This window comes from Arachis ipaensis, chromosome B3, assembly GCF_059453495.1.
Source record: "Arachis ipaensis isolate K30076 ecotype BB chromosome B3, ASM5945349v1, whole genome shotgun sequence".
NCBI lineage: Eukaryota > Viridiplantae > Streptophyta > Magnoliopsida > Fabales > Fabaceae > Arachis > Arachis ipaensis.
Genome location: NC_142438.1, coordinates 69,607,213 through 69,620,824, shown reverse-complemented (window position 1 = coordinate 69,620,824; position 13,612 = coordinate 69,607,213). Strand labels below are relative to the sequence as shown.

General features: G+C 38.1%; 1 protein-coding gene across 1 annotated transcript; it reads left to right on the top strand.

Annotated features, from left to right (window-relative positions):
* Positions 1–7,360: 7,360 nt before the first annotated feature.
* LOC148571020 (putative receptor-like protein kinase At4g39110) lies at positions 7,361–9,931 on the top strand. Its single transcript, XM_088509003.1, has one exon. The coding sequence runs from the start codon at positions 7,361–7,363 to the stop codon at positions 9,929–9,931; it is 2,571 nt and encodes an 856-aa protein (XP_088365129.1).
* Positions 9,932–13,612: the final 3,681 nt, after the last annotated feature.

Here is a 13,612-nt window from a genome sequence, read left to right as displayed (position 1 = left end):
TTCAATTTTCGATGAGTTGAGGTAGGGGATATTTTATTAAAATAAATATTTTAAACATTGAATGCCTAAGAAGTTTACTGAATTATTGCGAATATATGAATGCTTGATCTGTGATGAATTTTGGATGCGGAATAAATATGTGACTGGTGGTTAATGAACTGGTTGTTTGATGAGGTTATGATTGTTGTTAATGTTGATTTATGATTAATTAGAATTAATTTTGAGGATTGTAAATGATTGAAGTTTGGTTATTGAATTGTTTTCTTAAAATTTGATTTTTATTAAGATAAAATTGTAACTTTGTTAATGAATAAGTAACTCTAAAATAATTGGAATTATGTGAGGCTGATTTTTGAATAGTAGTTAGAATTTTTGAAGTTGGACGGGTTTACTTTTAAAAGAATGATTGACAGAAATTCTAATTTTAGTTGGTGATAGAATGATACTCGTTAAACTGAATTATGATGAGTTGTTTATTGAGAATCTGTTGTTATGATAACTGCTGACAAAAGGGTTGGTGATTTGTTATGAAAGAGGGAACCCGTAAGGGTGGCTAAGTCCGAGTTTTAGGCAAGATGCTACCAAAATTTTTATAAAATTTGAGACTTTTTTTGAAATGCTATTTTAAAAGATTTGGTTTTGGAAAATTAAATTATTTGAGATAAATTTAGTTAAGAAAAGATTTATTCTATTTTGAATCCAATTTATTAAAAAAGTATAATGTTTTAAATCCAATCTTTTGAGAAGAGATTTCATTTAAATTACGGTACGAGTTCGGTTTGATAAGAAAGAAAGGAAGAAGAACAAAAAGTAAAGGAAAGAGAGATAGTCAAAGGAATTTTTGCCACAGGAGAGCAGAGAATAAATATTAAAAGATATTGAGTATTGTTGGGCCTTAGTGCCAAGTGTCTAGTGAGGACGGCGATGCGTAACGCTCACTTGATACTATATAGACGACTCAGTGAAGACGGCGATATGTAACGCTCACTGGAGACCGAAAGGAAGGTTATGGCTCAGTGAGGACGGCGATGCGTAACACTCATTGGAGACCGAAAAGAAGGTTCCCCCATAAGGACGGTGATACATAACGCTCATGGAGGGGACGATGGCTGAGATAAGGACAGCAGTACGAAATGCTTATCTCAGGACCAGTGACGAGAATCGGGCAACAAACTGACACATGAGCTCATGGCCTGTATAGGACTAGACATGCATCATCCTTATTTGTGCATTGTATTTGATTGTGTTTGCTTATCTTGTTTCTCTGTGATTGTGCTGTTTGTCTTATTGCAATTTGTTTGTGTGTTGATCTGTTTCTCATGCTATTGTTTCTCTGTGATTGGGAACTGAGGTTGTGATTGAGATTTGCTTTAAGTTCAGAAATTTAAAGAAAGTAATTCATTATATAAAGTAAAAGTAAAAAGTATTTTTAAAGGTTTAACAAAATATTTTTATTGAGTAAGTTAACTGTTTGCATTATATTCATTACTTTTACGGCATTCTCATTCCCTACTAAGAATGTGTGATTTATTCTCACCCCAAAATCTTCCACTCTTTCAGTGACACAAGTTCGAAGACTCAGTATGAAGCTGCGGACGATTGGTAGATTTACTTATGATTCTTGTCGCTTTTATAGAATTTTCTCGCCCTTGTTGCTTTAGTTTCTATTTTATCTAGAGGGATAGGTATTGTATTTGAGTTTTATATTGAATTTATTTGTATAGCAGTTATTATTAATAGTATTTATGTGATTATTATTATTTGAAGATCTTTGATATGTAGTTTTAATTAATAGAAACAAAATTTTGTGGAACTTTCTTAAAAACTGAAACGCGATAATGACGTAAAGGCTCAATATTAAATAGATAATAAAGGAAAATAGGTTAGTAACGCCTTACTTTTGGTACGATCATGACATGCTAAAATTTAGGGTGTTACACCCGCACCACTCCCGACCTTGTTTGAAGATCCATCTACATAAAGATTCTAAGTCGTAGAGGTTTCATTCTTGTTGTCTGTGTATTCTGCTATGAAGTCGGTGAAGCATTGAGCCTTGATTGCTATCTGAGTTTCGTACCTTAAGTCGAACTCGGACAGTTCTATGGTCCATTGTACCATCCGACCTGCTATGTCTGTTTTCTGGAGAATCTTCTTGATAGGAAGGCTCATCCGGACTCTTATGGTGTGCGTCTGGAAGTAAGGTCAAAGCCTCCTAGATGCCAGAATTAAAGCGTGCAAATTTCTCTATTTTTTGATACCTTAATTTTGGCCCTTGTAAGACTTTACTAGTGAAATAAATAGGATTATGTCCGACTTCATCTTCTCATACTAGTGCTGAGGCTACTGCCTTATCCGCAACAGCTAGGTACAATACGAGCTCGTCTCCCGTTTTTGGCCGGGTAAGGATGGGTGGTTGACTTAAAGATTTCTTGAATTCTTGAAAGGATTCTTCGCATTCAGAAGTCCATTCAAATTGGCACCCTTTTTTGAGTAATGAGAAAAGTGGCAAGGATCTCAAGGCTGATCCTGCCAAAAAAATCTAGACATGGCTGCAAGTCGTCCATTCAGCTATTGGACTTCTTTCAAACAAGTCGGGCTTCTCATATACAAAATCGCTCTGCACTTGTCAAGGTTATCCTTAATTCCCCGCTGTGTGAGCATGAATCCCAAAAATTTTCCTTCTTCTACCGCAAAAGTGCTTTTTGTGGGATTCAACCTCATCCCATGCTTTCTTATGGTACTGGAGACTTGTGAAAGATCAGATAGGAGATTGGCCTTATCCTTGGTTTTTACCAACATGTCGTTCACATATATCTCCGGTAAGTTTCCAAGGTGGGGTGCGAACATCTTGTTCATCAACCTTTGATATGTGGCGCTTGAATTTTTTAATCCAAATGGCATGATCACGTAATAGTAATTCGCTCTGGGAGTGATGAATGATGTCTTCTCCTGGTCCGACTTGTACATCGGAATTTGATTATATCCCGAGTACGCATCCATGAAGGATAGTATTGATATCCTGAAGAGGAATCCACCAAAGCATCGATATTGGGATGGGAATACAGATCTTTTAGGCAAGCTTTGTTGAGGTCGGTATAATCAACACACATCCTCCATTTTCCATTTTGCTTTTTAACCAACACCACATTTCCTTGACGAATTCGGCTTCTAGTAGTGCTTGACTTGCTCTTTGACCATTTGAGTTCGCTCTGGTCTGAGTCTGCACCTTCTTTGTTGGACAGGTCGGGAATCGGGATATACTGCCAGTTTGTGCGTCATGAGTCTGGGGTCTATTTCGGGCATGTTGACGGCCTTCCAAGCAAAGAGGTCGGAGTTCTCCTGTAAGAGTTTTACGAGTTCTTTCTTCAGATCTATTTTTATATTTACTCCTATATTGGTATTTTTTCCGGCTTCCTCTCCGATTTTCACTTCTTCTATCTTCCTTTTAGGCTGTGGTCGTAGCTCATCTCTTCCTCGGACTCTTTCGAGCTCAATCGAATTGACTTCTTTACCCTTACCTCGTAGATTCAAGCTTTCATTGTAATATTTTATCGCCAGATTTTGATCTCCCTTAATGGTAACAATTCCGTCCTTTGTTGGGAATTTTATGCAGAAGTGAGGAGTGGAAACAACAGCTCCTAGTCGATTTAGAGTTGTCCTGCCAATTAGGGCATTGTAGGCTGAAGCTACATCCGCAATAATGTAGTCAATGCTTAGGGTTTTGGATTTCAATCCCTTTCCAAAAGTAGTATATAAGGAAATGAACCCTAATGGCCTAATTGGTGTATCCCCTAGCCCAAAAGAGTATCCGGATAGGATTTCAATTCCTTTCTTCCAACCCTAACTTGTCGAATGCAGACTTGAACAGTATGTCAGTTGAGCTTCCTTGGTCTACCAAGGTCCTATGTAAATTTGCGTCGGCAAGTATAATAGTAATCACAATGGGGTCATCATGCCCAGATGCAATTCCTCCACCGGCGAAGCCTCCTGCTATCATGTGGACATGTCACTTTGGAGTTTGTGGGGGCTGACCTCTTCGACCGATTTCTTCGTCATCTCTCTTTCTCTTTCCATGGCCGTCCGACCTTTCCATGAGATATCTCTCTAACCGACCTTCCCTGGCCAGTTTTTCTATCATATTTTTTAGGTCGTAACAGTCATTTGTAGAGTGCCCATACAGCTTGTGGTACTCGTAATAATCATTACGGCTTCCACCCTTTTTATTTTTTATTGGACGCCCGGGGGGGAGGGGGTTCTCGGTATGACATATTTTCCTGTAGATATCCACGAGAGAAACTCGTAGCGGGGTGTAGTTGTGATACCTCCTAGGTTTCTCCGAGCCAAATTCTTCTTTCTTCTTGGGCTCCTTTTCCTTTCTCGTGTCTGATGAGGATGCCTTAATCGCCAATTTGGTTTCCGCAGCCTGGCATCATTCAAAGAAGCCGGGTGTCTTTTTGAGATAGACTGGGAAAAAGGGCCTTCTTGGAGACCATTGACTAGTCCCATTATTATTGCCTCAGTGGGTAAGTCTTGGATTTCCAAGCATGCCCTATTGAATCTCTTCATGTAGTCTTTGAGAGATTCGTCAACTTCCTGTTTGACTCCAAGTAGACTGGGTGCATGCTTGACCTTGTCCTTTTGAATTGAAAACCGTGTGAGGAATTTTCGTGCAAGGTCTTCGAGACCAGTAACCGACCTAGGTGGCAGGCTGTCAAACCATTTCATGGCCGACTTTGTTAAGGTTGTCGGGAAGGTCTTGCAGCGAGTCGCATTTGAAGTGTCAGCCAGGGTGGTACGGCCGTCGTCTGAGTTGTTGAAAAGAGATGGGGGGTGGTACCTACAAAAACACTCCGATGCCTAAGTCAACAAGGGTCTTAGCAGGATTATAGTGTATTGGATCTTAAGTATACCTGAGAGTGTCAGTGTATTTATAGGTGATGAGCCAATAACCACTATTGGAGTAGCTCCACTCTTGATGGTGGATAACTGCCCCTTTATCAAGAGGTTGTTAAGATCTCTCTTCTAGAAGTGGGTGAGAGATATTAGGAGTCAGTTATAACTCATTCAGAGGGGAGTTATCACCTTGTAATATTTTGTCCGATCTCTCAAGAGGTCGGTTATGTGATAGTTGTCTTTTGGGCTTTTATCTACTTTTGGGCCTAACTTATGTTTTGGGTCAGGTATGAACAGTATGCATGTGCCATACACAATTGAACAAACAATAACTTGAACATATGATTTCATTTTATTTTTTATGAGTTTTTAAGAGTACGTATTCTTAAAAAATTATTCTGGACTTATACTCCGAAATCGAACTTTTTTTGTGGGAGCAAGTTCGCTATACTCCGCAAACTTTATAAAATTCATAAAGTTCATCATTCTCCCAACGAACTTCAGATTCCTAAGTTCTTCTTTGTGTTAGGGACCACTATTCTACTATGCCATTGTTGCCTATATACATGTGTCATACACAATTGAACAAATAATAAACTGAACATATGAATTTTATTTTATTTTTTTCTATAAGTTTTCAAGAGTACTTATTCTTAAAAAAGCTAATGTGAAAGTATAAACAGTTTAAGTCATTTTTAAATACGGCTTATTCCTATGTACTTTTGTGTAATCCTGTGTACTTCTGAAGACGATGATAATGGTCACCATTTCTGCCGACCACGTTGCAGAAGTCATGCTTGTTGTCTGTTCAGCATTTAACTCTCCAACTTTTCTTCTCACACAAATTAAACCAAATTAGAATTTTTCAAAATTAAGAGTTTTGATTCTAGTATATATATATCTTTTTCAAATTAGAAGCAAAGAGACGTTGTGAAGTTTAGGAATTTAAAGTTCGTTGGAAGAACGACTAACTTTATGAATCTTATAAAGTTCGCCGGAGTATGGCAAACTTGCCCTCCACAAAAAAGGTTGGATTCCGGGATTGGATTCCAGGATATAATCAGAGAATAATTTTTTTGTGAAAATAAAGTTTTTTTTTTAATTTTATTCCAAAAAAATTCCATCACTAATAATATGATCATGTTAGACTACGAAGGAAAATCACTTTGCACTTGCTAGCTATAGCATAAATGTGACAAATCAGAATTACTAAACAACTGAAGAATCAATTTGCTAAGGCTTGTACATGGTATTGAACCTAGTAATGTGGCAAATATCGTATTTTAAAATGGCTTGAGTGGTATCACCAAAATACTGTGCTTACTGAAGGGAATTCAGATCATCCTCAGTTTTTGAGGATTCGTTCTTTGCAACCCGTAAATTCTCTCTAACTGAGTACAATTACAAAATTAGAACCAAATGAATTCAGTAAAGCACTACATTAGCAGGGAATAAAATAGCATTTATAATTACAACTAGCTTCCACAAACAAACAAAATGCAAAACTTTAATTTCAGCAAAGGGAAACATGATAAAAAAAAAAGAAGACAAGTCAAGGAAATTTAAAAAAGCAAAGAAAGCATTAATTATAAATTGAAAAAAAGATTTGATGAAATCAGGAGCCAGGAGCTGAAAGAGAAGGAGTGTGATTGGTGGAGTAAAGAACAGGAAGATTTACGGTATGTTGTGGACCTTCTCGGATGCTGGAGTCAAGCTCCTTAATTATGCAGGAGGAGCTTCCTGTGATAATCCGCTGTCAACATGGCAGCGTACGGATTCCTCAGTCTCTTAGAGGGAAAGTCATCGCTGTTTCTGTTCATCTTCGTCCATGGAATCATGTTCGAGGAACTGAAGTTGCCGCCTAAGCAGAAAAGCTACATTTACCAAAACAATATTTAAAAATAAAAAAGAAATACTAATTGAAATATTAATCTTGTTAGTTGTTTTATGCATCATGCTCGCTTATATTTAGATAATTAAGTTTTATGGATTAAAAGTAATTTTTTACATTGTTCATAAGTGATAACATGCTAACATTGGAGTGTGTAAATATTTTCTGTCCCTTCAACCAAGTTTCAGCCTTGACTTGAAGATCAGAGTTACATATAGCATCCACTACTTGAAAGCATCCAAGCTCTAAAGGACCAAAATCACCATTTATTCGCGGCAACAATCTGAATTCCAAATCAAACGCAAGGTCATGAGATGTTTGACCTATTCCAATCAAATCCTCCCAACCATTTTGGATCCCTACTTTCTCGATTGGTAGATGCTAAATAAAGCCAAAGAAAGAATTTCTCAAAGCACAAAAATTACTACTCACGTGCTTTGTCTAATTATTGTGTCACAAAACGCACCACTTTTCCTATTCAGGCTTCCGCTTATTCTAATTCTAAACCAAAATACAGACTAACAAAAGGTTTAGACATAATAATGTAGCATTCTCTTGTCTTGAATTTGATCTTCAATGCCTACCCTCCTTATTATCATTGTGGTGTTCATCTCTAACTCATGCGCAACATCTGCTTTAAACAACTTCACTCCAAAAGATAATTTCCTGATAGATTGCGGTGCTGAAAACGTAGCAACGCTCCCTGATGGAAGAAGATTCAAATCAGAATCTGAATCAAGCTCCTTCTTGCAAGCCACTGATGACACCAAAGTCTCATCCAACGAACCAATTCCCAAACTACCCTCCCCAATCTACTCAAACGCAAGGATCTTCATTCATCAGGCTACATATTCATTCCCTCTGAACCAACCTGGTTTTCATTGGCTTCGCCTTCATTTCTACCCAATCGAGAACACTATCTTTGAACTTCACAAGGCTACCTTCTCTGTGAACACAGATAAGTATGTTTTGCTTCATAGCTTCAACGTCAACAATGACACCACCATTGTCAAGGAGTTCCTCATCAATGCCACAGAGCCTCACTTGTCCATATTCTTCATTCCAACCAAGGATTCAGCAGCATTTATCAATGCCATTGAGCTTGTTTCAGCTCCTGATAACCTCATATTTGACACCGCCACATCGCTTTTTCCCGTTGGAGACTTTTCGGGCTTGAGCAACTACGCTTTCCAAACGGCTCATCGCATCAACAATGGTGGTCCTTTAATAACTTCATCAAATGACACACTGGGAAGAACATGGGTATCTGATTCTGATGCACCTTACCTCACAAACAAGAATTCGGCAAAGAGTGTTTCTGTGGCTACCACTGCCATTAAGTTCCCTTCCAATACACCAACCATTTCTCCGCTCATTGCACCGCAAACAGTTTATGCTTCTGCCATGGAGATGGGTGATGCTGGTGTTAACGAGCCTAATTTCAATGTCTCGTGGAAATTTGATGTGGACACCGCTTTTGATTACCTTGTAAGACTGCATTTCTGTGATATCGTGAGCAAAGGGCTAAATGAACTCTATTTTAATGTATATGTCAATGGAAAAATGGCAGTTCCCAATTTGGATTTGTCAGCTATTACTGGAGCTTTGGCAACACCTTATTACAAAGACATTGTGGTTAATTCTTCTTTGATGTCTGAGGGGCTAATGGTTCAGGTTGGTCCTGCAAATGCTGAGGGTGGGAATGGCAATGCAATTATGAATGGAATTGAGGTCTTGAAGATAAGCAATTCTGTGGACAGTTTGGATGGTGAATTTGGTGTTGATGGAAGAAAAGCTGGTGGTTCAAACCGCGGTGCGGTGGCAGCGGTTGGTTTTGCAATGATGTTTGGAGCCTTTGTAGGTCTTGGTGCGATGGTGATGAAGTGGCAAAAGAGGCCGCCGGATTGGCAAAAAAGGAATAGTTTCTCTTCATGGTTGCTCCCTTTACATGCTGGTGACGCAAGCTTCTTAAGTAGCAAGAACTCATTGGGGTCTAACAAGAGCAATTTCTACTCCTCAACCATGGGACTAGGCAGGTTTTTCTCGTTTGCAGAGTTGCAAGATGCTACCAAGAGCTTTGACTCCAATAATATTATAGGTGTTGGAGGATTTGGTAATGTGTATTTAGGTATGATTGATGAAGGGACTAAAGTTGCTGTTAAGAGAGGGAATCCACAATCAGAACAAGGCATCAACGAATTCCAAACTGAAATTCAAATGCTGTCTAAGCTAAGACACAGACATTTGGTTTCGTTGATTGGATACTGTGATGAAAACAATGAGATGATTCTTGTTTATGAATACATGCCTAATGGACATTTCAGGGACCATCTTTATGGCAAGAATTTGCATCCTCTTTCCTGGAAGCAGAGATTAGAGATCTGCATCGGAGCGGCCCGCGGCCTTCACTACCTCCACACAGGCACAACACAAGGTATCATCCACCGTGATGTTAAGACCACCAACATTCTCCTTGATGAGAATTTCACGGCCAAGGTTTCCGATTTCGGCCTCTCCAAAGATGCACCTATGGGCCAAGGCCATGTTAGCACTGCCGTCAAGGGTAGCTTTGGATATCTTGATCCTGAGTATTTCAGGAGGCAACAATTGACTGAAAAATCCGATGTGTATTCATTTGGGGTGGTGTTGCTTGAGGCATTATGCGCGAGGGCCGCCATTAGTCCTCAGTTGCCTAGAGAACAAGTAAACTTGGCTGATTGGGCAATGCAGTGGAAGAGAAAGGGGATGCTTGAGAAAATTGTGGATCCTCATCTTATTGGTTCTTTGAACGCTGAATCCATGAAGAAATTTGCAGAGGCTGCTGAGAAGTGCTTGGCTGATCATGGTGTTGATAGGCCTACAATGGGGGATGTGTTGTGGAATTTGGAGTATGCATTGCAGCTTCAAGATGCTTTCACGCAAGGAAAGGTTGAAGACCTCAGCAACTCCTCTGCTTCTGTTCCTACCCCTCCTACTCTACCTAATCATAATTCCATTTCCAACCCCGCCTCGGTTGATGATAATAATGCCGCTAGTGAACTTCATCATCAAGAAGTAAATAACAATAATGGATCAACCCAAGTACCGGCTACTGAAGATTATTCTGGGACAATGTTTTCCCAAGTTAACAATCTTAGTGGTAGATGATCCAATTTCGATCCTGTTCACACCAACTCTTGTCTTAGTTGCATAGTATATAGCAGATACTTTGTAGTATGTCAAACTATATGTTGCTTTTCTTCTAGAAACTCTTCCTCTCCAGGGATCATTTAATTTGTATTCTCTTTAGTCGGAGCAATTAAGATACGGTGGGCACTCACATGAACATGTATTCACTGCTTGTAAGTAGTTTATGTGCCTTCAATGCAGTATTGCAGTTAGTAATTGAATTGTAAATTAAAAATTCTTTTAGCTTTTATTTTGTTTTTTTTAAAAAATGTAAATCATATTTTTTTCACGTATTAGTGCATCTTCTCTTCTAGATAAAAGCACGTATTGATTTTATATATACTTTTTTCTAAAAGAATAATACAGAGGCTCATTCTAATAAAATTATATTAGCTAGAATGATTATAATAATTATGATGTGTCAAAAAGTATTGCTAAAATTAAAATAATATTTTCTATTGTTAAATGACGTTTTTTAAAAAGTGTTATTTAAAAAATATCACTAAAATAAAAACAATATGACTTCAATTTTAATAATAATTATATAATCATGGTAATTATTATAACATAATTATATTAAAATCCATCTAATATAAATATAACATCTCTTTGAATACTCCAAAACAAATAAATATACAGAACAAGAATGGATTTTAATTGATATTGTCACACCTCTCTCATTTAGTTTTTGTTTATTCTTCCTAATGTACCCCTTTTAAATAATGAATAAGTAAAAGAAACAATTATTTAACATATATTTTTGGACAAATTACATAAATAAATCAATTGAACTTTAAATTTATGCAAATATAACTTTTTTAAAATATGTTACATCTTTGTTCTGTTTTAATTCTATATAAATCATTACAGAGTATAACGGTTTGTAGATTACACGTAATTTGCTACAGAATAACACATATTACGTTAAAAATGTGCCATACAGAAACAGTTAGAGGATGTCGCTATTTTTGAAAAACTTGGACCATACATAAATCGCTGCAGGGTCTAGCGGATTTACCAAGAAATAGTGGATAACGTAATTGGTATGCAAAATTGTTACTCTGAGGTTGTAAAATTTGTTGTCGTTCTCTCCCTGGCAATGGCGCCAATAACTGGTGCACAATACCATGGTCCAAACATAACTTTACAACTTCGCACAACTAACCAGCAAGTGCACTGGGTCGTCCAAGTAATAAAACCTTACGTGAGTAAGGGTCGATCCCACGGAGATTGTTGGTATGAAGCAAGCTATGGTCATCTTGTAAATCTCAGTCAGGCGGATATCAAATGGTTATAGTATTTTCGAATAATAATAATAAATAAACAGAAAATAAAGATAAAAATACTTATGTATATCATTGGTGAGAATTTCAGATAAGCGTATAGAGATGCTTTCGTTCCTCTGAATCTCTGCTTTCCCGCTGTCTTCATCCAATCAGTCTTACTCCTTTCCATGGCAAGCTTTCTGTAAGGGCATCACCGTTGTCAATGGCTACATCCCATCCTCTCTGTGAAAAAGGTCTAAATGCTCTGTCACGGCACGGCTAATCATCTGGAGGTTCTCGATCATACTGGAATAGGGTTCACCCTCCTTTTGCGTCTGTCACTACGCCTAGCACTCGCGAGTTTGAAGTTCGTCACAGCAATCCCTTCCCAGATCCTACTCGGAATACCACAGACAAGGTTTAGACATTTCGGATCTCAGGAATGGCCATCCATGGGTTCTAACTTATACCACGAAGACACTAATAACTCAGACTTGGTCCCCTGTATTAGATATCTAAGAGATACTCATTCTAGCTTGTTTGCATGTAGAACGGAAGTGTTTGTTAGGCACGCGTTCATAAGTGAGAATGATGATGAACGTCACATAATCATCACATTCATCATGTTCTTGGGTGCGAATGGATATCTTAGAAGCGGAATAAGTTGAGTTGAATAGAAAAACAGTAGTACTTTGCATTAACTCATGAGGAACAGCAGAGCTCCACACCTTAATCTATGGAGTGCAGAAACTCTACCGTTGAAAATACATAAGTGATGAAGGTCCAGGCATGGCCGAATGGCCAGCCCCCAAACGTGATCAATATGATCCAAAGTTGAACTAAAAATCATAAGATGTCTAAAAGACTAGTAAAAAGTTCTATTTATACTAAACTAGTTACTAGGGTTTACAGAAGTAAGTAATTGATGCATAAATCCACTTCCGGGGCCCACTTGGTGTGTGCTTGGGCTGAGCTTGAAGTTTACACGTGGAGAGGTCATTCTTGGAGTTGAACGCCAGTTTGTAACGTGTTTCTGGCGTTCAACTCTGGTTTGTGACGTGTTTCTGGCGTTTAACTCCAGACTGCAGCGTAGAACTAGCGTTCAACGCCCTTTTGCGTCATCTAAACTCGGCCAAAGTATGGACTATTATATATTGCTGGAAAGCCCTGGATGTCTACTTTCCAACGCAATTGAAAGCGCGCCAGTTTGAGTTCTGTAGCTCCAGAAAATCCACTTTGAGTGCAGGGAGGTCAGAATCCAACAACATCAGCAGTCCTTCTTCAACCTCTGAATCTAATTTTTTGCTCAAGTCCCTCAATTTTAGCCAGAAAATACCTGAAATCACAGAAAAACACACAAACTCATAGTGAAGTCCAGAAATGTGAATTTAACATAAAAACTAATAAAAACATCCCTAAAAGTAACTAGATCCTACTAAAAACATGCTAAAAATAATGCCAAAAAGCATATAAATTATCCGCTTATCACAACACCAAACTTAAATTGTTGCTTGTCCCCAAGCAACTGAAAATCAAATAGGATAAAAAGAAGAGAATATACTATAAATTCCAAACTATCAATGAAACATAGCTCCAATCAGATGAGCGGGACTTGTAGCTTTTTGCCTTTTGAATAGTTTTGGCATCTCACTTTATCCATTGAGGTTCAGAATGATTGGCATCTATAGGAACTCAGAGTTCAGATAGTGTTATTGATTCTCCTAGTTCAGTATGTTGATTCTTGAACACAGCTACTTTATGAGTCTTGGCCGTGGCCTTAAGCACTTTGTTTTCCAGTATTACCACCGGATACATAAATGCCACAGACACATAACTGGGTGAACCTTTTCAGATTGTGACTCAGCTTTGCTAAAGTCCCCAATTAGAGGTGTCCAGGGTTCTTAAGCACACTCTTTTTTTTGCTTTGGACCTTGACTTTAACCGCTCAGTCTCAAGTTTTCACTTGACACCTTCACGCCACAAGCACATGGTTAGGGACAGCTTGGTTTAGCCGCTTAGGCCAGGATTTTATTCCTTTAGGCCCTCCTATCCACTGATGCTCAAAGCCTTGGGATCCTTTTTATTACCCTTTCCTTTTAGTTTTAAGGGCTATTGGCTTTTTGCTCTTGCCTTTTGGTTTTAAGAGCTTTTGGCTTTTTCTGCTTGCTTTTTCTTTTTCTTTCTATTTTTTTTCGCCTATTTTTTTTCTGCAAGCTTTGTATTCACTGCTTTTTCTTGCTTCAAGAATCATTTTTATGATTTTTCAGATTATCAAATAACATGTCTCCTTGTCATCATTCTTTCAAGAGCCAACATATTTAACATTCATGAACAACAACTTCAAAAGACATATGCACTGTTCAAGCATTCATTCAGAAAACAAAAAGTATTGTCT